Source organism: Scatophagus argus, chromosome 4 (genome assembly GCF_020382885.2).
Source record: "Scatophagus argus isolate fScaArg1 chromosome 4, fScaArg1.pri, whole genome shotgun sequence".
In the NCBI taxonomy this organism is placed as follows: domain Eukaryota; kingdom Metazoa; phylum Chordata; class Actinopteri; family Scatophagidae; genus Scatophagus; species Scatophagus argus.
The window spans coordinates 17,688,986-17,713,456 of record NC_058496.1 but is presented as its reverse complement, the minus strand read 5'-3'; the positions used below and the strand labels follow the sequence as shown (position 1 = coordinate 17,713,456).

The window sequence follows — 24,471 nt, the reverse complement described above, 5'->3', positions numbered from 1 at the left end:
CAAAATGAAAATACATACATTTACAATGTGTTTAATTGCTAATTAGACAGGTAGTAAAAAGCACATTCAAACTAACAAAAACATAAATTCGCTTCATTAATCCACAAAAGTTAGTGGTATTCATGGAAGAGTCTATGAATGTTAAAATCACCTATTAGACTATTTTTTAACCTGACTGTTGGCTCTTTAAAACTAGCTAAACCCACTCTCACAAAGTATTTCTGACTGGTGATAAACTGCAGCGTTCTTCATACAGAAATGTAAGTGTGCATAAATAAATGTCCTGGAGGTTTACCGACTCAAAGCATTAGTCTTATGTGGCATCTGGTTCAGAGGGCAGTGTTTCTGACATTAGAGGTCACGCAATGTGTCCAGGCAGAAAGAGAGACTGTTCATCATCAGCGACTTTCTATCTGCTAGCAGCTAAGTGGCGACATTTGGGAGAACCGCAATGGCAGCTGAAGAACTTGCTCTTCACCCTCCAGTAGTGATCACCATAGTCAAACCTGGCAAGAAAGGGACACCAGCTCATTATATTGTCTTGATTTTGACATTTTATTTGAAAGTAATCTCCAGAGCAGGGAAAGGAAGACAGCAGACAGGGACACTCACCCTATCTGATCTCCAGCTTTGATGGGCCTGCTGGAGAAGAAGGCTATCCTGGGGAAACGTAGATCCTGGTGCATGGTAAACACCCTCACAGCCAGCAGGTTGGGCTCACACAGATGGTTGATGAAGCGCCCAATGTTGCCAAAGAGTCTTGCATCAATGCAGTGTACATCTCCCACCTGCACAAGATGATGACCAAAAAAAGTCACTGTCACATCTTCTCTTAGGGTTTACCAAGTGATGCCCTGGTCTGGAAACTGGACTCTTAGTTTCATCAGCTGGTGACTCTGCACCCACCAACATAAATGCTAAGGTGTCAGAACATAATGACATGACCAAAAGTTCAAGGCAGACCACTGCACAGGTTGTGAACACATCAACAGTTTAATCCAAATGAAATAAATGACTTCATAGATCAAACTGAGAATGGGATCACCTGAAATGCTACTGTTAATCCTGCACAAGAAAACCTTTAAACAAACAGTGTTGCCACTATGTCCTTGAGGTAGCAGATGACAGCAAGAACAACAATGTCCATTTTCTTAAACAGTGCTGGCTTGCGATTTTCAGTGACCCAAAACGGAAATACCACAGAAGTTATTAACTCAAAGTGGAACTTTGTGTGCTTGAAGCGAGAGTTCCATAACTCTTTTACCTTAGACCACCAACTTATCAGTCTCATAATTTGGACAATAATATTAACAACTACGCTGTTTGGTTCCAGCACATTTGATATTCTGACGACTCGTGTTATTAGTCTTGTCAGATTAACACCAGTGTGTAAAACCATGAAGAGTATTGCTGACAGTGCACCATGCACTGAGCAGTGTATGGATGAGCAACTCTGCTGTGCCACCTGCTGACCATACAGAACAGCACATACACTCAGTACCTCTTCCTGAAAATGTCTGACATGCTAGTTAGTTAGATATGACAGATGAATCGCGATTACAATCATCGTCATCCTCAAAAGGCTCAGTCATTCACCAGAGAGAACAGAGGGAGGTTCACCACTTTGTCAAACACACAATTGTTCATTACATCATGGGCTCAGGAAGACATTGTTGGTCAGAATTATTACATTCTGCTTTTATTGAAATTTTACAGCTGTTTGGGAATCTGGGTTTTATTTGATATAAAGTATTTGACACATGTATACAAAACCATGCACTGGCTTGCTTTCATTTACTTGTCTCAGAAGGTCAAGTAAGCATTAAACCCACATGTGCAGGGTACCTTTTGGTGTGTGATACTGGACTAAAAGAACATTCTTTCATTGGAGTTTTTGCACTCTCACAGGCCTATATCAACGTCTGAACAGCACTGCACAATGTTAGTTTGCTTCAAAGCAAGATTTAAATCCATAACAGGATAAATTAAACTGCATCCAGACTTATTCAGATGCCACAGATTTACACCCGCAAAAACTTGATTTTGGGTTCATGTTTTCAAGAAAGAAATCACTCCTTATTGGTCAAAAGTGATATAGAAGGAAAATAATTCCGAAAAGAAAATGCTCACAACAAGGTCTATGGATTATCTTGAGTAACCGAGTCATGATTTCTAGAAAGACATATTGTGTTTGAGCTTTTAAAAGGTATGCGTTTGGTGCGCTAAGTGCATGTGAGTACCTTGGCAAAGTTTACTTTCATTTTAGTATGGAAAGGACCATTATGAGATATGCATTGTTTTTAGTTCTGGGAGTTATTCCTTTTCTCGCTGAAAATCACTGTAGAATGCTGTGTGAAAGAGTTTTCAAGGATTAATTCTGAGTTGCTTGTTTAATACAGGCTCTGTTGCCAATACAGTCAGTGGTTACAAATCAAAACCTAAAGGTGAAGCAGAGCCCATCTCCAACCAAGTTGGTCAACACTTTAAAAATGAATGAAAACCAGTTCAGTCACCTTGTTGTCGAGGGTGAAGAGAAAAGAGTCATTCTCCCGCTTGTCGGCCTCTGCGTCGGTGACGATCTCCCCAACATACCTGTGGAAGCATTAGAGGGGGGAGGAGTGCAGCTTCTGTTCAACATTTCACACTGTAAAAAACAATGAATTCAGTCATTTCTTTCATGAAAGCCTGTCCTCACTCGCAAATGAATGTTCCTTGAGGGATATCCTGCATGGCCCTCACTCCCCAGCCCATCTTCTGTGTCCTGAAGAGCTGCAGCCGGGCTCTGAAAAAACAAGGCAATTACTTATCATCTCCAGCATCTGACAGAACAACAGGAACCCTAAGACAAAAACATGAGAGAGAAAAACAACTTATAGAGCTATTTTTTTGCTGCAAGAGAGAACCGAGTCCCCTTCCCTTTTGGCCCTGTAACCACCGCCTGCCTGCAACGTCCTTCGTATGTGCATGTAAGCATCAGAGCAGCAGGATGAATGGAAAAAAAACCTTCTTGAGGCAGCTGGAGTGTGAAACAATGGCACAACAGTGGGAGACACACATGCAGACAGCGTGAGTGTAGCCTAATTACTACAATTAAATAAAATATATTTCAAGGATCTGTGAGAACATTAACACCTACTACATCTACTTTTCTGTCAGTCAACCTTGCTGTGTTGCATCTAAAATGACAAACACCTCACCTCAATCCGTTCTGGACCACTCGGTTCCTGCAGGTCCTCCAACAGGAGCAGGCGTGGTTACACTCAAAGAGCACTGGAGGCTCCCGCTGACAGAAGTCCAGAGGTAGTCGACCCTCCTAGGTACACACCAAGAAACATGTTACAAACTGGGGAACCAGGGAAAAAAAACATGTTTCATTATTTTAACAAAGTAAGTTAAGTTACATAAGTAACCCTGATTCCTCAGTTTAGGAAGCTAACGGAAAACCTGATATTGCAAATATTGCAAGCTGAATTCAGCAAAGAATAGTAGGAATTTTATTTTTCTCATTCTCAAGGTCCACTTAAATGTGTTAATTAACTGAAAACCAAAATTCCATTTGGAATAACATTGTAATAAAATATGATAAAATGAATACCGCACACATAACTGATATATTCTTAACCGTAAAACACCCTAAAATGTGTTGTTGCTCAACTTACACTGTCATACCAACATCGCAGACTGAGCTGACCACACACACAGGTACTGGATGAGCAGTCGTCCGTACAGCTGCAGTGCTGAAGGACACAAGGACTGAGCTATTACAAGTCAGATATTGCGACACGTTGCAGCTTTTATCTTATTCTTTTGTAATATTTTTTGGTCTATTTAAAAAAGACAGTTTACCAAAATCAGAAATATAGATTCGTTCTCTTACCTGTAGAGTTATTTAACCATATTGATTGTTTTATTGTGAGTTGCAGAGATACGAGCTATAGGCCTCTACTGACAATAAAACTCAGCAATTCACACCAAAACAATCTCACAAGGCCTCACTTTTCAAAAATAATCACGATAGCAATCTTAGTAGGTGACACCCGGTGACATTTCTGTAACACTTCCAACACAGAACAAGTCTGAAGAGAATCTGAAACAGCAATGTAAAAGTCACGGGAGCACCAGGCTAAAGGTTAAGGTCGATGACACTCTATATATTGCTTACTGTCAACAAATCCAATGAAAAGGTCAAAATCAGGAATGTCTTTATTCATCTCTCAGTTCTTTCCCACCTTGTGTGAAGCACTCCAAGCCACTGGTTCCAATTGAATTTATCCACACATTAATGTTTAATTGCTTCTCTAGTGATTATTATGAGCAGCAGGATGATGTATGGTTGAGTCACAATAAGCTACAGTGTGTTTGTGATCAAGGTAATGAAGGAACACCTCACTCAGTGCAACAGCGTGACTCACTGATATGTTTTTAACAGTTTTTGGAAAACAATGGCCCTCCATGGCACAGAAAAAGAAGATATACCAGGTTTTGATACACAACAATTTGTGATGATGCATTCATCGTTGGCTTGGACTCTGCGCTTGTGGCTTGTTGACAATCAGGAAAATATAAAATATAACCAGACTTATTCTTAAAATACACAGAGATATTAAAAGTTTGTCTTATTTGACCTTCTTTAGAGCACTGCAATAATTTGAGAGTCTCACCTGTAAGTGTGTGATGTCCTTGTCTATGTTCAGCTGGGAGGTGACACAATTGTCAGGTACGTATTTAAAGTTTTCAGGGCATGGTTCACTGTCGACACCATTAACACAGGTGATAGGAACTGCTTCATAACCTCGAGAAATGTCCCTAAGAGAAGGACACTGATTCAATTATGCACGGTAAGAAAAAAAAAAGAAAAAAAAGCCACAGCTCACATGTATCTTGTTTGTTCATCATGTACACAAACAGAAATATAAACACTCTTTTATATATGCAGTTTTGTGCTGGACCAAATTCTTAGCGACCTGGTCCAGAAACTGTGCTGGAACTCCTTGTCCCTCAGCTAAGTGTGTCCAGCACCCATAAGCACAAACGCAATCCCAGCTTCACAAGGAATAAATAACTTGTCCACACCTGAGCGATGTGTCACAGCACAATGGTGCATCACAGTTATATGCACACAGATGACATCGAGAAGATACAAAACCTGACTCAAACTGGAAAACAACAACAAAATCCATTGCTGTGACAAGCAGATACAATGGAAACGCAGTGTCCACAGGAAACAACTCTTGATGCACCAGTACAGTTTAAGTACCCAAATCAAACAATCCCTCGATACAGAATGGCTCTTAGGAAAATCAGAAACAACTGCAGATAGAAACTGATGAAAGAACAAGAGCATTGTTCTTGAATCTGCAGCTTGATTAAGTGGCCGGCAACTAATTTTCTTTCAATCGACTGATCATGGCAGTTCTTCAAGAGAAAGGTCGATAAGATTAATTATGACAATTAGCTTCAGTCTTTGTGTTATTTGATCATCTGTTATGAATAGATCATTTTATAAGGGACAAGTAAAAACTGACTTCAGGGACATGGAAAAAAATATTATGGCTGAACCCCGCTGTCTGTCTGTCTGTCAGTCAGTCAGTCACTTTGTTTCAGACTGTAACAAAGGGGAGAATGAAAAATAAAATTACGAGGCATATTAAGAGCTACGTAATAGGCGTTTAATGTGTCTATCAGCTAATTACCAATAGTTAAACGGCTATCGTTAACGTGTGCACAGGCCTGGTTAACATTTATTACAACTGTTAAATACTTCAGTGTTGTTGAAACGAGAGCTTTACTGGCCGCTCCAAATTCCTCATAAAGATGCCTCACCAAGTTTGTTGTGCTCATTTTTTGTTTCCCTAGTGTGTTCAGGGCGTTGCGTTACCCACAGCAGAGGAACAGTGTCAACAAAAATCACCAAAACAGAGTGTACAGAGCAGCAATGTGTGTTATTACATAAATATATATACTTGTAATATTAGAAACACTAACCCTAAAATTAATGTTATTACATAACCCAACTAAAACATACACATATACACGCACAGCGCAGTTTTGCTGTCTACCTGCTGAGCATTCTTTCCCCCTGAGCGTCCCTGCCTCTCCTGGCATCGGTAAGCTTCTTGTTAGTGTTGAGGGCCGTCCACACCTTTGAGCCGTAGACACAGCAGTCCTGAACTGTCTCTCCGTCCCTGTTCCTCTGATTGACGTCTGCTCCACGAGAGAGAAACAACCTGTGGATACAGAATGTTTAAGTTTGGGGACTGAAATAGGTTTTACTAAAAACCAATATCCTACAGACCTACGTTTGCCAGTAGCTGGCATTACAATCATATGACTTTCTTAAACATGTCATTAAAAACCATGGGCCAGCAGTTCATCCCACAAGTAATGGATGGATGGGGTTCAAGTTAGGGTGTAGGCAAGTCAAGTTCTTCCACACCAAACCAGGAAACCCATGTCTTTGTAGAGCTGGCTTTGTGCACAAGGGCGGAGTCATGTTGAAAAAGGAAAGGGACAAACACAAACTGTCTGGATCCGTCTTTGGCCCAGAGCTACAGGCCTCATTCTAAATCACTTTTCATAAGTAAAGGTCTCAGAAAAAGTGGTTTCAGTTCTGCCTTAGTAAAACATTTTCACAGTTTCCACCTGGACATCAATACTGCAACACCAAAGTTAGTCACAGTATACAAGTGAGTGTCTCCCCAAATTTTTGACTGTAACATATTGAAGCCTTATAGTGAAACCCAGGCTTAAGTAGAGAAGGAGATGTGGACCAAACGCAAGTCAGTTTTGAAATGTGTCACCATTCTTTGAGCTTGGACCACGAGTCAAAGCTGTCTATCTCCAAAAAAACTGTCCAGACTAACTGCATGTAAAAGTGTGTGTAACCCAAGAGAGCTTTGTTCCCAGACCACATACTCACATCACACACTCCAGGTGGTTCTCTCGGGCAGCAACATGAAGCGGTGAGTCACCATGAACGTTGACAGCATTGAGGTCACATCGAGCTTCCAGCAGAGCCTGGGCAATGTCATCGCAGCCTGACAGAGCCGCCCAATGCAAGCAAACATTCTCTTCCTGGAAAAGGACCACATAACAGGTCAGCAATGATACCATGTTCTGACAGAGGCAGGGCTTCCAACAGTACAAGCTAGAGTAAAGAATAACAGGCCATGTTCCTACACAAGATGAAGCATCAGTCTGACAAACACGATAAACATTTTATTTAGGTCTAGTCAAACATTTAATATCAGTATTGGCCATATTGACTGTATATAAAGATGGACAACACGAGAACTTCCCAAAAGTTAAGCCAAGACATCCAGATCACCCCCTGGTTTTCTCCATAAAATAGTGTTTCTGTGGGACTAGAGCATTTGTGAGGTCAGACACTGATGCTGGACCAAAAGGCCTGAGTCACAATCTCCATTCCAGTTCATTCCAAAGGTGTCTGATGGGGTTGAGGTCAGGACTCTGTGTGTCCTCCACACCAAACTCATCCAACCATGTCTTTATGGACTTTGCTTTGTGCACTGGGACTCAGTCATGCTGGAATAGAAAAGGACCTTATCCAAACTGTTGCCACAAAGATGGAAGCACAGCATTGTCCAAAATGTCTTGGTATGTCCTGGTATGCCTTACTCAACCCCTGAAAAACAGCCCCGGTCTGAATCCTTTTGTCTATGTAGTGTGTATCACAGGGGAGTAAGGGTCTGTCACGCCCACTTAGACAGAAAGTATATACCATTAGATACCACTGGTGCAGCTTGTAAGGCACTATTTCAGTCATACAGCAACTTTGGCAGTGTCTGTTGTTGTGGTGCTCACAAGCACTGGGTGACACGCCTCTGCAGGCTTCCCAAAGTTGGCCACTCAAAAGAAAGTGGGCTTTGAAGAGTAATTTTCAAACGTGAATTCTGCATTGCAACTCTGGTGAAGTCCCAGAATAAAAATGTATTGAAAAAAAAAAAAAAACGGTGTCATGATTGATGACCAATTGTCCTCCTCTGACCACACTGCGTCTGTATCACGGTCCTGTCGCTATGCGCTCTACAACATGAAAAATTCCACCTCACCTATCTCAGTATGTCACTCAGCCTCTTGTACAGGTCATGGTTATCTCCCACCTTGACTACTGCAACGCCCTTCTGACAAGCCTCCCGACATGTGCCGTCAAACCTTTACAAATAATCCAGAATGCAGCAGTGCGTCTGGTTTTTAATGAACCCAAATGGGCTCAAATGGGTTCATGACACTCCATGACTCATCCAACTACACTGGTTACCTATGGTAGCCAGAATCAAATTCAAGTCACTAACGCTAGCTTACAGAATGACTTCAGGGTCAGCTACCTGAGGGTTCTCATTCAGGCTCACAACCCTTCTCTGGCTCTACGTTCAGCCAATGAGCGTCGTCTGGCTCTGACATCCCTTCACACAAGACACTCCCAAAACAGACTTTTCTCCCACAACGTTCCACGCTGGTGGAACAGCCTACCAGTCACAGGAAGAGCTTCCTTTAAAAAGCACCTGAAAACTCATCTCTTCCAACTGCACCTTCTCTCCTAACAACCCTAACCCTTTAACACCCCTTGAGTCTTTCATGTTATCCTGCTTTCCACTCTTGCTCTTCTACCTAAGCACTTTTAATTATGTTTTAGCTCTTATTGCTTTAGTCGAATTCTGTTGTACTGAAACTTGTTATTACTCATTCTGTAAGTCGCTGTGTGACTTACAGAATGCAGCTGAACTGCAATGTTTAAGAAGTGTGAAAACAGAGTGTTACAGTGTGCATGGCACAGTTGTAAAAGTGAAAAGCGTACTGTGTGCACCGACCTTGTCTCTGATGTTAACATCAGCCCCTCTGGACAGCAGCAGGTGGACCACCTCCTTGTGCTTGTATTCAATAGCCCAGGTGATGGGAGTCCACCCCCCATCATCCTGCAAACAAATGATCAGTAAAACTCCTGCAAAGATTTACGCTAACACATCGCTTTTTATTTACACAAAAATATTGTTAGTAAATGAGGCAGTTTACCTGACAGCTGATGTATTTGGATGCCTTGGAGAGCAGATGATGGACTATATCATAATGTCCCAGTTTAGCTGCCAGATGCAGACAGGTGAAACCCAAGATATCCTGGGATGACAACATGATTCACATTGAATGACACTGCACTACTGCAACCACTGTTCAGTCCAAAAGGAAGGGCACTTCACTGATTTCTGGACTCCACAAGTTAAAACTTGTGGGTGAGAAAGGAGACTGGAAAGGACATAACAAAGAGAAATATGCCTGGCCATTCAGATATGTGCTGTGCTGTGTGTGTAATCGTCTCCCACCCTCTAGAGCCTAGTATAGGGCTTAGAGATTGAGAGGTTAATTAAAGTATGTGCTTTTCATAAAACTATCATTTAATAACATCAAATACGAACAAATTTGTTTTTCAGGAGGTCAAAATGATCTCAGCGTTGTTATTGTTAAGACAGAAGTACAAGAGGATTGAGCAGTGGCAGCAGGTGACTGGACTGGGTGATAAATGAACACACATCTGGGCTGGGAGGACAAGTTGACACCGAGTGAGAAGATCCAACAGACTGAGTGTGTGCTGACCCACCTTGTGGCTGACAGATGCTCCAGCTCTCAGCAGGTACTTCACGGTGTCCAGATGATTGTTTTCACAGGCTGCCATCAGTGGTGTTCTCTGCTCCTCATCAAACATGTCCAGGTTGGCTCCAGCCTGTGGGCACGCGCACACACACACACACACACACACACACATCAACCCAGCATCACTATTCAGCCTCTGTATCCTTCAGTTGGTTCGGGACCTGTACACCCCTAATTCCAAAAAAGTTGGGACACTCTGAAACTTTAATAATGGGATAATTAGCTAAGCCTTTTTGACATATACTGTAAAACGTACTATGACAATATATTTAATGTTTGACACCATCAACAGGTTTGGATTAATCGACACTGCAGTTAATCCTCAAGTCAGAAAGGCTGGATCATAAAAGTTAACATTTTGATTTATAGGAGATGGGCTGCAGTGGGTGAAGTTGGGTGAAGCTTCTCCCCACTGCACGCTGTGCACAGTTACACATGAGGAGCGGCGGCTTAACTTCACTGGTTATTTAAATCTCCTGACACGTTGACAGGATCCAATGCTAATCAATGTGCCACATTTTTCTACACATCCTCAGGGTCTCATACACACACACACACACACACAGTCCAAAGTCGTAGAGTGAAATTGTTTGGGGCAAGCAGCTGTCCTCCTGAGCTTCATCAGAGCTGTCTAAATTAAATTTAAAAAGTTAAATTATGTTTCCTCTGGAGAGTTTCCTTTGTCCTGTCGAGTTTCTAAATACAGCTTTGAAAGTTGCTGCTTCAGTGTCCTTAAATATTACTAATTGAAATTAGTAGAAGCAGCCCCCTTTAATCATTAAAGTAAATCGTTGAAGAAAACACTCACACTGGTCTCTAAATTGAAGAAAGTCATCGGTTAAGGGTGAGTGGCAGGTGGATGATTTACGAGTACATGTAGATTCAGATGAATCCTGATCACTAACAGACATACACATGTGGACAGACATTAGCTGATTAAGTTATTTATGTAAAAATGTGATATCAAAATAAAAATAGCTTAAATTGCATAATAATTTTGAAACCATTTGTATCAGGCTGTACTGTATATAAACACTAAAGCCACTAAAGCTGTTTAAATGTTCACAATAAAAAAAAAAAAAGGCAGGTAATTTGACTCAGCTGCATGACCTACAGTCTGCCCCATTCAAACACTGTTTGAAGTGCTGCGCCTTGCATATATTGTGGAATACTGGACATGAAATAATGACTTGGTCGCACACCTTTCCTCAGAAAACATGTAATTTATCTTCTGGTACACTGTTCAATTCACCTTTCAACTTTTGCGTCATTTCAGTGAAGAGATGAGACCACCATTTGAATGAATTCATTGCTGCTAAAACTATGGTTGTTCCAAAGCTCCATTTTTTGGGGATTCTTTGGCCAGTGAAGTCTGATCTCCTACTCTAAGCCACTTGATAAATACGGGGCCTGTATTTAACAAGTGTGTCAGTGTATGTGCAGTCTGTAGTGAAGCCACAGTCTCCTCACCTGGACCAGCATATGGCAGACCTCCTGGTGACCCTCAGCAGCTGCGGCATGAAGAGGGGTGCGTTTGTTTTGGCCTTCCATCAAAAAGTTGGGGTCCTTCCCATCAACTGCAATGTACAAAGTTTGGTATATCAGTGTGATAACACATACGGTAAAAAGAAACATACACTAAGCCATTATAATTAATGTTAATTAATCAATTAATTAATTAATGTCAAATAAAATACTTGAACTACCTAAGAGATGAATGACCTTCTGAAGCTCTCCTTGTTTTGCAGAGATGTACAGCTGTCTGGTGGGGTACTTCATTTTATTTGGTTTCAGGCTAAAAAGCAAATCAGTGATTCATACCAAAGTCCAAACTGTGCTCCCACTCTACATCACGACATAATTTCATGATTAACCTTACTTCTCATCATCCAGTGCCATCAGGATGCTCTCCAGTGACTCTTTAGGTAGGCTATCTGCAGCACGCACGGCCTCGCCCTTCAACCTGGACACAGAAAGCAAGCAGAAAGACTGGAGTTGTAATAAACTGGAAACACACTTCAGTAGTTGTGAGTTCAGTGATTTCAGCTGGGATGTGGTGTTTCCATCAGCAGTATGAGTCATGTGTTACCTGCTCGGGCTCTCGTCCCTGCTCCTCTGTGGCTCGCTGGTCTTCTTCGCTCTGAGTACCTGTGGAACAGCAGGCGTAGCCGGTACTGATGGCAAAGCAGCCACAGTAGGCACAGCCGGAAGCGACGGCCCCGGGCTCGATCTAGGCACAAAGGGTGACGGATCGGCTGGCGACACCGTGACCTCCTTGGCCCCGCTGGCATCCTCACCGCAGTGTGGGCAAAACTTAAGATTCTTTAAGATGGATACACAGTCACGATGAAAGCGGTGGGAGATGCTGCCGTACGGCCTGCACTCCATGAAGGTGCCCTGTGGGACAGACCAGGGAAACACTGGGGTTTGGTCAAGTTTGCATCCGCAGTGCCAACACTTGGAATGGCACAAGTTTATGACTATGACTATGTTTATGTCACTTTTATCCAACTATTTAAACTTTAAGATAATTCAACCACTTAATTATTGCATTTACCTGACATTTTTAACTAAATATTTCAAACACTTCCACACACAGAATATGGCATTTTTGACGCTAGGGGTCAGACGTCTTTTGTTGTCAAAACAATGACAACAAAGGACATAATTTAATGATGCAGGTCAAGTATAGGGGGATAGAGGGAGTTGTTTCCCAGTCTTGTTCGCATTGTGTTATGCAACAGTCGCTGACTTACTTCTTTAATCTCTGACTCTCTCCTGGATGTTGGAGCAACAGACAACTAAATTAAACACAGCGTTCAAATAAAAGTAAAATAAATTAAAGTACAGATTTCTGTATGGCTGAACATTGTTGGAAATAATTGGGATATTTTAAGTAGACAACTCAACAAAATATATAACAAAGATCTAGTTGTTTTTATACATTTTAATGCAGTGCTTGCCTTGCTCTCTATCACCATTCATCCTCACTTACCAAACAATTTAAAATTGTCTATTTGCTGTTCTTGGCAGTCGTATCTTGTCCGAATATGTATTGAGATGAGATACAAGATCAGTTTCTACTCAAAAAATTGTCTGTAAAGCCCTTCAGACTCACAGAAGTACACGCTGAGATACAAGTGCCCTGTTCTGGGAATCAAAATGTTGTAGTAGGTATAGTACTAATGCCAGGCCTTGATGTGTCTGCAGTGTCAGCGAGCTCTGCTTCCCCTCACCGTCCTACAGAAGAGTCCACAGCCCGGGCAGCACTGGTGCTTAACCATGCCAGCTCGGTGGTCCTCGCACAGAACCAGCAGATGAACCGTGTTGGAGGGTCGCATCATTTCCTGCTTCATCACTCGCCTCTGGCAACGACTCAACTGCGGAGAGAAAAATCAAAGTAGTTGCTTACAGAAATAACCGGTTGCTATTTGATTGTGCTATTCTGCTTTTGGACCCCTAATAAACGTAACCAGGAATGAAATATGGTATATATTCTAATGTGATCAAGTCCCCCAAGCACTCATTGTCCTCCTTACAGAACTTTTGCTGGATTCCATTAGTTCATGGGCCTCTATGAATCCCCCCGCCTCCAGAAAGCCTCAAAGAGCAATTAAACTATAAATCACATAAGCCAGAAAATGATGACTTCAGTTCTCGTTTAAACACATGACGCGTGATTCAGGATTTCACTCTGTGACAATTAGTTGTCAACTATTAAATTAATAGTCATCAACCATAATAATCAATTAACTGTCTTGAGTCATTTTTAAGAAAAAAAAAAGCCTAAATTCTCTGACTGTAAATTGTCAAATGTGACTATTTTCTGTTTGCTTGTTTGGATTTTTTATCCTCTTTTGAGTTGTGGACAAAAAATGTTTGAGGACAACACCTTAGGGTTTGAAAAAAGTGATCAACAGTGTTTAGTTAGTTAATCGATTGACAGATTAATGGATAATAAGAATAATCATTAGTTACAGCTCTATCTGTGACATAGAGCTGAAGGGCTAAGGGTCACTTCCACATCTGTAGTTTGGTTCACTTGTTTAGTCACTACATGGAGTAATCTGACTCCCATGATGCATAGCAAGACAGGTCGTGGGTATGAAAGCACCCTCAACATTGTATGCCTTTTATAGATCTCTACTGGGAACTAGTGGAAACTGAGCAACACCAGCTCTTCTCAGCTCTTCTCTGATGAAATCTCTGCTGGCGGGACAGGACTTTTATCTGATATTTTAAATCTAATTTGTAATTAGAGGACAAAGTAGTGTTTTTATTCACTGGGATGATCTTTACCATTCCATCTGCGCTTTCCATGGCCATGCAGGTCTGATCCAGTGTGGACAGGCTGCCTCCACTGGGTGGAGTCTCCATACGACAGCAGCACAGCGGTAACTCCTCGGCCAGGTCCGTTTCTGTCACGTCAGCACTTGCAGTCGCTGCACCTGCACACACACACACACACACATCGCAGTATTTCACTAGTCATCACTCTAAGAAAGTGACCTGTGTGACCTTTGAAAATGTACTCTAATTAATTAAGTAAAGGGAGGCATGGTGAATTCAGCTGATCTGATACGTCTTATGAGGCCAATAAGATAGTGAGATGCTGTTCACCTGACACGGGAGGTGAGAGCAGCTCTTCCTGAGCTTTAAGGTCCAGACAGTCCAACGTCAGCTCTGTGTATTCAACACGGCTGCCCTCTCCAGGTTGAACCTGCTTCAGAGATTTGTTTTTGGCAGCTGGCAGTTCTCTGGCCTTCACAGTCTCTGGTGGAGTCACTGGTTTCTCCTCTGCTGCATTTTGGTTCTCCATGTTGGCTCCTGACTCATCTTTCTGCTTGAAAACAGCAATGACATATGTATGTATTAGTGTTCCGGTCACATACACATCTGAAGTTGTCAAGGCATTTGCAGCTTTCAATACAAAAAGAACAGTGGAGCAAGAAGATGCATGTGGCTAACAGAACAGGCAGGTTTTTGATCCCATTTCAATTTTTTTCTGCACTTTACTGTTGAGTCTTGATTTGGTAAGATCAACAGATTATGATTTTCTGCTCTAAGAACTGTCAAAAAATACATGGTTTTAAATGTGATATTAAGCCACACCTTTTTTAATGTATCATATGGTCAAATTTAAATACTTTCTTTAAAATGAAATAACATTATTTCAACAGTTAATTGGGAGCAAACTGTTAAAAACAAAAAGAAGTGTCCGTGTGCAGCAGAAAGGTTCTTCACAACAGCTTGAGATTCTTTAAGTGAAAAAAGCCGCCAGGATTCCACACTCTAATCACCATAGGTTTTTGCTGCAGGCGTGTGTAGTGAATTTAAAATTTAGAACTTAATTTAGAACTGAAATTGCGATGCCCCAACCGGAAACAAGTTAGCATGTTAACAAGAACACAGTGGAGCAGTTAGCCTATCACTCATTTATTATTCTTATACACATAGGAGCTTTCATTCATTCATTAACACTATGAATGTTTTAAAACGAAAAAAAGCTGCAGATCATATAACTGTGAGCCGTGTTTTTTTTATTGTGGAGTAAGGACATCGGCGAATTATTTGGCACACAGTGTACTGTGGCTGGAGACTGAAAATAGTGCTCCCTTTTCTCTTTATTCAGTGAAGGATCCATTCTAAGTTGAATAAAACCCTTGAGAATTGGGACTGAATCCTGAGATTCCCATAGAGTCACACCCATGATTCTTCTTGTGAAGACATGAGTCAGCCCGGAGAGTCCACAGATCAGACATGGGTGTGGAGTGATGCTGAAATTTAGAGGCAGAAATGGAATATAATATTCATCATTATGTTTTCATTAGTGTCTAGTTACCTAAACCTAACAACCACTGTGCTCTGTGATCTTAGAATGAAGGGGAAAAGGACAAACCAACCACTAGCACTAGAGAGGGCCTTGTGCGCTGTCAGTGTCCACCATGAAGGAGTTTGGTTCACTGGCATGTAACTGATGTTCAGATACAATGAAACCTGTATGTCCACACAGTGGCTACACACAGTGAACATGCTGCTGCTCTTCAGGGTTATACTAGGCTGGTAGCTAGTCTGACATGCAGGAATAAACTCAATAAATGAACCTGCCTTCTCCTGCTGTTTAAGGACCTTGGTCTTCTTTTTGGGCACCAGGTTGTACATTCCCATCTTCCTCTTCTTCCTCTTCACAGCTAGGAAAAGCACACAGAGTGAGGGTTTCACCTTGGAGACTACACATTACATCAAGGACCAAGTTCGTGGAAAACACTGATTATCACTTCATGTTATCACAGACAGTATGATGCGATCAGTCAATGTAACCTTTACATTAAATGATAAATAAATCAGGTGGCATCGGTTTGGTGTATAGACTCGTGCTTATTGTCACCTGATCCAGCATGTTAGGTAGTGTCGGAGGGATTTGTAACACACGAACTGGTTTCAAATCAACCTGATACTGTTACAACAAGAATAAATCTAACTGCAAGAAGTAAGAGACGAAGTCACAAAATTATCTGCTAACATCAACCACCTAAACCGTATAACAGAACTTGCGATGCTTTATTTTTGCACAGAAATTGCTATTTTTGACATATATTTTACTAGTGTGAAGTACATCCAATGCAAACCACTGTCTGGACACATTTCTATACATAACTCCTTTGCTTTGTCCACATAGTTAGGTATGGATAGATTATCAGCCTGGCCAATTATCAGGTCTGAAATGTATAATTTTTTTGATTATTGGTATCTGTGTTTTTGTTTGATTTGTGTTTCTTTTGTTTTGTTTGATTGCCAACAAAATAAATTACCATAAAAATGTGTGACTTTTGCTCTGATGTAGCATCCTCTCTGTGGTCTCAATGAGAGTCCCGCCCACAACACAGTGTAATCGGTTACATGTCACAGCCTATCAACACTGAATAATCTGAATCTGTAAGTAACTAATAACTTCAGTTATCAAATAAATATAGTGGAGTAAAAAGTACAATATGGACCTCCAAAATGCATTGAAGTAGTAAAAGTACCTGAAAATTAAAAAAGTACTTGAGTACATTATACTTAGTTACATGCCATCACTGTTCAATCTACGCTAACAATAACATTTTCATTTTTACTGCAAACGTATATCAGTTCCAAAAATCTGTTATTGGTCTTATTTATTACTAATAACCAGCACCAGCCCCGAAAAAACTCCAATCCCTTCACATAATAACTGTACATCCTTCTTTACAGCCATACCTCATTAAAACACCCACATAACTACACAACAGATGTACTATCCATATTTACCTAGCAGTTCTAGTCATATACTTGCAACCCGTTTTCCATCAGGTATCTTTAAAAGTTTCATTCAAAAGAATCTAACCATGTAAAAGAAAGGATCAACAAACCCGAGTGAGGTTTGGTGGCTGTGGAGACAGCTTTGCTTTTCTGGCTGTGATGAAGTGCTGTGTCATCTGCTGGTCCAGACTTGACAGAAACTGAGTCTGTCGGGTTCAACTTTGGTGTCTTCCTGCCAGGAGGCTTTGGAGGCAAAAAAGAAGACACAATGTTTTATTTAATAAATTAGAAAGGAGAAGGCAAGAACAAACCAGTAATAACAGTCAAAGTTCAATAAATTCTGCTTAATATCAGCTACTGAACTGGACAGTACAGTACAACGTCAAACTAATCCACTCTGAGAAAGAAACACGATTTAAAGGTGTTCTCACATTTAGCACAGAATTATTAAACTGTGAGCTTCCTTCAGAATAAAAGTGTGACAGTAATTAACTGTCCAAATGAAAGGACAAAATATTAACTGATGGAAGATACTGAACAAAATATGATAGTGCTTTGTATGTTGCACTTAGTAAGCTGAAAACAATCAAGACATATCAGCTACTGTATTATACAGCTGACTACTAAAGCAATATACAGACAGTTTATAGGCATATTAAAGGAAGAACTGCCTGATATAGTATAACAAGTAACAACCAATCACGGTCTTTGCTGGGTCACATATGGCAGCAGCTTCATACACAAAGACTGCTCAGCCGCATAATGTTTCAATGTGAACAGAGATTAAAGTGACCCAATCTGCATTTAGATCTGTGGGTAAAAAGGGTTGGAAACTGTGGTCGACAGAGCACAAGTCGTGAAAGTGAATCACGCAAGAGTACGGTGTGTCAGGAAAAACACAAGGAAGACACTTCCTCAGGTGACTGACAATGTCAATGCATGATCAGACTGTGTCAACAACAGTCAGTCTACAGTTACATAAGAGCGTATTCTAGCAGACAAGCCCTTCTTAAAAAGATGAAATCACATTTTCATCAAAAGCACTGGTCTACAGAGATGTGCAGAATGGCACAGGCTTGAATGCGTGAACATTACAGTGATGGGTGTGGAGATATTTTGATTGCATGCTTTGGCTCCACTTGTCCCCTTTGAGGACAGTCTGGTGGCTGATCAGTACAAAGCTGTTCGCACATGGTGACCCAACACCTTACTAAGACATTTTATTTTTAATATGTCATCCATGATATACACACACACACACACACATCCTGGTCTGCACTTAGTTCTCACATAATAATTAAACATTAATCAACAATTAAATCTTGCATAATGTTTTATTCATCACACAGCTGTGGTTGCCTGATGGTCTCTCTGTTATGTACAGCAAGCTGTTGCATTGACAAGAAGGGGACTTGCCTGTGCTTCAGCTCCTACTGTGGCCAATAACGAGCCTGAGCTGGGAGCATGCTGCACTGAGCTCCCAGCAGCAGCAGCAGCAGCAGCAGCGAGTCTCTCTCGGACAGGTAGAGCAGGCAGTCCACCAGGTGGGCTCCTAAACAGACTGCCAGGGGACGCCAGTGGTTTCCCAGAAGCTACGCCTGGTCGTTTGCTGCGGAGAGCTCCATCACTGCTGACTATGGGGGAGCTGTGGAAGGGAGTTACCTTTACTTTGGGCCTTTGTTCACTTTGTGTAGCCTGTCCCTTGGCACCAATGGGTGTCCCAGAGGAGGGACTGGATGGTCGTCTGCCTGGTCCGGGTCTTTCACGGGCCCCATTGTGATCCATTGATATCCCAAGGAGCTGCTTGTTGAAGCCAGTTGGTTAAGAGGACCTCAGCAGTACCTGAGAAGTTTAAACAAGTTTTACTCCACTCTTCATCACGTCAGAACGCACACTCATAGTAAATAACTATACGAGGAACACTTTCATTACTCCACAATACATACTACGTGCAGTACTCTTTGCAACACTCTACATACAAAGCAATGAATAGTGCAACAAAACCAAAGTTATCACATCCTTGTATGACAATGAAGCCAAAAAATGGAAGAAAAGAAAAGCAACGCTCAGCTCGGTGGAGCAGCAGAGAACAGGGAAACATATCGGACAAACAGAGAGTGTAAAGAGACGACAAAAATCACCGAAAGTTAAAACAAGCTCTGGTGAAAAAGTTGAAGTAGCAGAGCTTCCTCCTGCCAGCTCGGTAGCTGTATCGGAGCGAAATGGGGAGGGATGAGACAGGAAAACAGGAGTTTCCACTTCCGCTCTCACCCGCTCAAGCACGTGATACCATATGTACGCTTTCGTCTTCTTTCATGTCCTGACGGATATTGAAAGACTTCAGTGGTTACATAGTAGTAGCTACTGTGTTCCAGCCAGAATACCCAAGTTCAGCCTTTTATATCTATTTTAGATGCAAAGATTGGTAAAACTTCACTTTAATAAAAAATTACTACAGAGGATTTTTCGCGGGTAAGTTAGAGGGTTGAAACGAAAACGGAAGTACGTATCAGTGACTCCTCTGGTCGTCATCCGATCGTTTATTATTTAGGCCTTCTTACGTATTTATTTACTAATATTATCTTAACATATGATAATGAATGATATAATACTCCAACAATTATATGTAACTGTAAATAAATACTGAAAAAGATGATGCTCGAGGACTCAATGTACTTTTTGATGTTTTATTTATTGTAAAATATGCCTAATTTAATTTTATTAGAGATAAAGCAAAGTTTTTTAACATTAATAATGAGTAATTAGTAGTAATGTTTTTCTTTAGAATATTTCATATAAGGCAATGGCACTAAGCTCCTTTTTCAAAAGTAACTGATCCTTTTTTATTTTTATTTTTATTTTTTTTAATGAGCATTCTTTACTGTGTGCTCAAGTTTGAGGAAATGTCACAGGATCATACCCTTATAGGTTATTACAATACAATTGGGACCATGCCTGACATATAGCAACATTTACAGGAATGACTTCAGAATGTCATTCAGACGAGATAAGTGAAGTCAGATGGTAACGAAGATAGAAAACATGATCAACATTATAGAAGCTCAGGACAGCCACATATACCTTGGGATCCCCCTAAGCAAAAGGAAACCAGGAGGAGGTCGCAAGGAAGTCAGCCATGGTCAAATACCTACACAAAGTGACAAAGGTCCTTTGAAGTCAGCTGAATAAGAAGAACAAGATCCGGGCCATCAAGGCATACGCTCTGCCAGTCATTAAATACCCTGCTGTTATAATAACCTGGACAAAGGAGGAGGAGATAGAGGCCACTGATATCAAAACAAGGAAGCTCCTAACAATGCACTGAGAGTTTCATCCAAAAACACACACAGACTATTAACTAAGCGGAAAGAGGGAGGCCGAGGACTTGTGAGTGTCAGAGCCACTGTTCAGGATGAAACAACAAAGATCCAGGAATACATCAGGAAGACGGCCCCCAGAGATGAACTGCTAAGTGAATACCCCAGGCAGCAGAAACCTGGCAACGATGATGAGGAGGAGGGGGACGTACCATCATGGAGGGACAAGCCTATGAACAGCATGTACCACAGAGAACTAGAGGAAGTGGCTGATATCAAAAAAATCCTACCAATGGCTAGAGAAGGCTGGATTGAAGGACAACACAGAAGCACTAATCATTGCAGTAGGCACTCAGTACAAGATCAACCACTCAGGTTCACCACAAAAGACAGGATCCCAGATGCAGGCTGTGCAAAGATGCCCCTGAGACAATCCAGCACATAATAGTAGGGTGTAAGATGAAGGCAGGAACAGCGTACATGGAATGTCATAACCAAGTGGCTGGTATGGTATACAGGAACACAGTGCGCATGCGTCGATACGTGTGCAGCCTGTTACAGACGCTCCCGATCTTTCTCACTGTTTTTTACTATTTTATTATTATTCGCGACTCCTTTACTTTCTTTTTTACTCTCTGGACTACAATGTCTACTATCTACCACACACCAGGAAGTTGTGGGTCTTTTTGGTGTTTTTGTTCGTCGCTGAACTACACTTTTCGGAGCGGCGATGCAACTCCTCGCTGCCCGCATTGTTTACACTCGGGATCAGCTGATGGACCTGAAGCCGGCCACCGCTCCAGGGAAAACACCGAGAGTAATCCCTGCTGAATGCTGGGTTAAAACGCACAGGGGATGCAGGGGAAATAAAAAGTTACGGAGGAAGAGGGAAGCTTTGAAACAGCGGAGGCTTATGACTAGAAAGTTTAAGCCGTGTCTCCCCTCTATCGTCATGGGAAATGTGAGGTCACTCGGGAATAAGATGGACGAGCTGACGGCACTGTCGCAGAGTCAGAGGGAATACCAGGAGTGCAGTTTGATGTGCTTTACGGAGACATGGCTGCACCAGGACATACCCGACGACAATGTGACGGTAACGGGCTTCCATACAGTCCGTGCGGACAGAGACTGCGCTACCAGCGGTAAGCACAAAGGGGGAGGGCTTGCCGTGCTCGTTAACAACCGGTGGTGTAATCCAGCTCACATCACGGTGAAGGAGCGCATCTGCAGCCCGGATGTGGAACTTTGTGCCGTTGGACTACGTCCATATTACTTGCCCAGGGAGTTTTCACATGTTGTCATGGTAACTGTTTATGTTCCCCCCTCTGCAAACCCCAGCAGGACATGTGACACTATTCACTCTGCAATAGCCCGGATACAGACTCAGCACCCGAGTGCATTCATTGCAATCTCGGGTGATTTCAACCACACTAACCTGGACAAAACACTCCCCACTTTCACTCAGTTTGTGAACTGTCCTACCAGAGAGGGAAGAACAATAGATCTGCTGTATGCAAATGCAAAGGATTGTTACAGCTCTTCCCCCCTCCCCCCACTAGGCAGGTCAGATCACAACCTGATCCACCTCTCCCCCTGCTATGTGCCTCTCGTAAAGCGTCTGCCCGCAACTTCAAGGACTGTGAGGAGATGGACAGACGAGGCCAATGAGACACTCCAGGGCTGTTTTGAGGTGACAGACTGGCAGGCACTCTGTGAGCCCCACGGCGAGGACATTGATGGGCTCACTGAGTGCATCACTGCCTACATAAACTTCTGTGTGGACACCATTGTCCCAACCACAACGGTAAAGTGTTACCCCAACAACAAGCCGTGGGTAACCAAGGACATCAAAGCCATCCTCAACAACAAGAAGAGGGCTTTCAGAGCAGGCAATAGGGAGGAGGTGAGAGCTATCCAGCGCACCCTGAGAATAAAGATCAGGGAGGCAAAGGAGAGGTACCGGAGGAAGCTGGAGTGGAAACTCCAGCAGAACAACACGAGAGAGGTGTGGAGTGGCATGAGGACCATCACAGGTTACGGGCCAAACAGAGGAGGAGTTGATGGCGGTGTGGAACGGGCGAATGAGCTGAATCAGTTTTTTAACAGATTCGACACAGGGACCTCAATTCACACTTCAAACGACTCCTCAGCAGTAAGGTTGCAGCAACCGGCCACTCCAGCCTCTCTCCCTCCCCCCACATTCCATCTGGATGACCTCGCTCACACCTCGTCCCCAGAAGCCTGGGTGGACCACTCTCACCTGGGTACCACAAGCACTCCTCCCCCACCCATCACCCCAACGATGACCTTCACAGCTGACCAGGTGAGAAGACAGCTGCAGAGACTCCGTGCAGGCAAAGCTGCAGGCCCAGATGGTGTGAGCCCCAGGGTCCTGAAAGCCTGTGCCCCCCAGCTAAGCGGAGTACTTCATCATGTCTTCAACCTGAGTCTGAGTCTTCAGAGGGTCCCCGTGGTGTGGAAGACGTCATGCCTCGTTCCTGTCCCGAAGACGCCGCGTCCCAGCGACCCCAAGGACTACAGGCCTGTGGCCCTGACGTCACACATCATGAAGACCCTGGAAAGACTCGTCCTGGAACAGCTCCGGCCCATGGTCCAACCACTTCAGGATCCCCTTCAGTTCGCCTACCAGCCCCGCCTTGGAGTGGACGACGCCATCATCTACCTGCTGAACAGAGTCTACACTCACCTAGACAAGCCGGCAAGCACTGTGAGAATCACGTTCTTCGATTTCTCGAGTGCGTTTGACACCATCAGGCCGGCTCTGCTGGCTGAGAAGCTGACAGCGATGCAGGTGGATGCCCCACTGGTGTCCTGGATCGCAGACTATCTGACGGGCAGACCGCAGTACGTACGCCTGAAGTGCTGCCTGTCAGATGAAGTGATCAGCAACACCGGGGCTCCACAGGGGACTGTCCTCTCTCCCTTCCTCTTCACTATTTACACCACAGACTTTACGCACTGCACAGAGTCCTGCCATCTTCAGAAATTTTCTGATGACTCTGCAGTGGTTGGGTGTATTACTGGGGGGGATGAGAGAGAGTACAGGACGGTAGTGGACAACTTTGTCACATGGAGCGGGAAAAACCACCTACAGCTCAATGTGACAAAGACCAAGGAACTGGTGGTGGACCTGAGGAGGACTAAGGCTCCAGTGACCCCTATCAACATCAAAGGGGACACTGTGGAGGTGGTGGAGGAGTACAAATACCTGGGGGTGTACTTAGACCACAAACTGGACTGGTGCAAGAACGTGGACATGGTCTACAGAAAGGGCCAGAGCCGCCTCTACTTTCTGAGGCGGCTGAGGTCCTTCAACATCTGCAGGACGATGCTGAGGATGTTCTATGAGTCGGTGGTGTCCAGTGCCATCACATATGCCGTTGCCTGCTGGGGCAGCTGCCTGAGGGTGAGGGACACTAACAGACTCAATAGAATCATCAAGAAGGCCAGCCATGTTGTGGGAGAGGAACTGGACTCTCTGACAGTGGTGTCTGAGAGGAGGATGTTGTCCAAAATAAGAACTATACTGGACTTTCCCTCTCACCCTCTCCACAATGTGCTGATCGGCTACAGGAGCTCGTTCAGCAACAGACTCATACTGCCACGATGCACCACAGAGCGACACAGGAAATCATTCCTGCCTGTCGCCATCAAACTGTTAAACTCAGCACTGTGACGGACACACTCACTGTTTATACAATGTACATATTGGCTACTTTTACACATTGCACATACCTGTATTTTTAAATTTTCTTAAAAAATTTTTTGAATACAGTTTTTGTAAATACTACTGTACTTGAGATTTTAGTTTTTGTTTATCCTATTTATATACTCTGCACTTTTCTCCTTTCTTGGTCGGGAATACTGCATGTGCAATTGTCTGTAGAAACAAGAATTTCCCTCCAGGGATTAATAAAGGAATTCTGATTCTGATTCTGATTCTGATTCTGAACATCTGCACTGAGTTGGGTAGGAGGTCCCGAGGTCAGAATGGAAGACGCCTTCCAAGGTGGTTGAGAATAACCAAGCTAAGATCCTGTGGGACTTCAAGATACAGACAAAATAGTGATAACTAGCCAGCCAGACATTGTGGTGATCGACCAACAACAGAACAAGCAACAACAGCAGTGTTGATAGATGTAGTACCCCAAGCAACAGAGAAGCTTGTAAAATACCAAGGGCT

At 42.8% G+C, this 24,471-nt stretch overlaps 1 protein-coding gene across 3 annotated transcripts; it reads right to left on the bottom strand.

The window, feature by feature from the left end:
* Window positions 1–15: 15 nt before the first annotated feature.
* ehmt1a (euchromatic histone-lysine N-methyltransferase 1a) lies at window positions 16–19,232 on the bottom strand. 3 transcript variants are annotated; one of them, XM_046385661.1, is made up of 23 exons: window positions 19,092–19,232; window positions 18,367–18,792; window positions 17,061–17,193; window positions 15,775–15,857; window positions 14,287–14,509; window positions 13,966–14,114; window positions 12,903–13,046; window positions 11,756–12,063; window positions 11,546–11,629; window positions 11,373–11,461; window positions 11,137–11,243; window positions 9,614–9,736; window positions 9,034–9,135; window positions 8,832–8,936; window positions 6,920–7,074; window positions 6,060–6,227; window positions 4,662–4,806; window positions 3,660–3,737; window positions 3,198–3,313; window positions 2,696–2,782; window positions 2,514–2,592; window positions 613–788; window positions 16–506 (listed from the first exon to the last, which is right to left on the bottom strand). In XM_046385661.1, the coding sequence occupies exons 2-23, from the start codon at window positions 18,733–18,735 to the stop codon at window positions 410–412; spliced, it is 3,120 nt and encodes a 1,039-aa protein (XP_046241617.1). In that variant the 5' UTR covers window positions 18,736–18,792; window positions 19,092–19,232; the 3' UTR covers window positions 16–409. The 3 variants fall into 3 exon arrangements, with proteins under 3 accessions (XP_046241617.1, XP_046241618.1, XP_046241619.1); XM_046385662.1 differs by having other exon boundaries at window positions 14,287–14,506; XM_046385663.1 differs by having other exon boundaries at window positions 18,613–18,792.
* Between the last annotated feature and the right edge of the window lie 5,239 nt (window positions 19,233–24,471).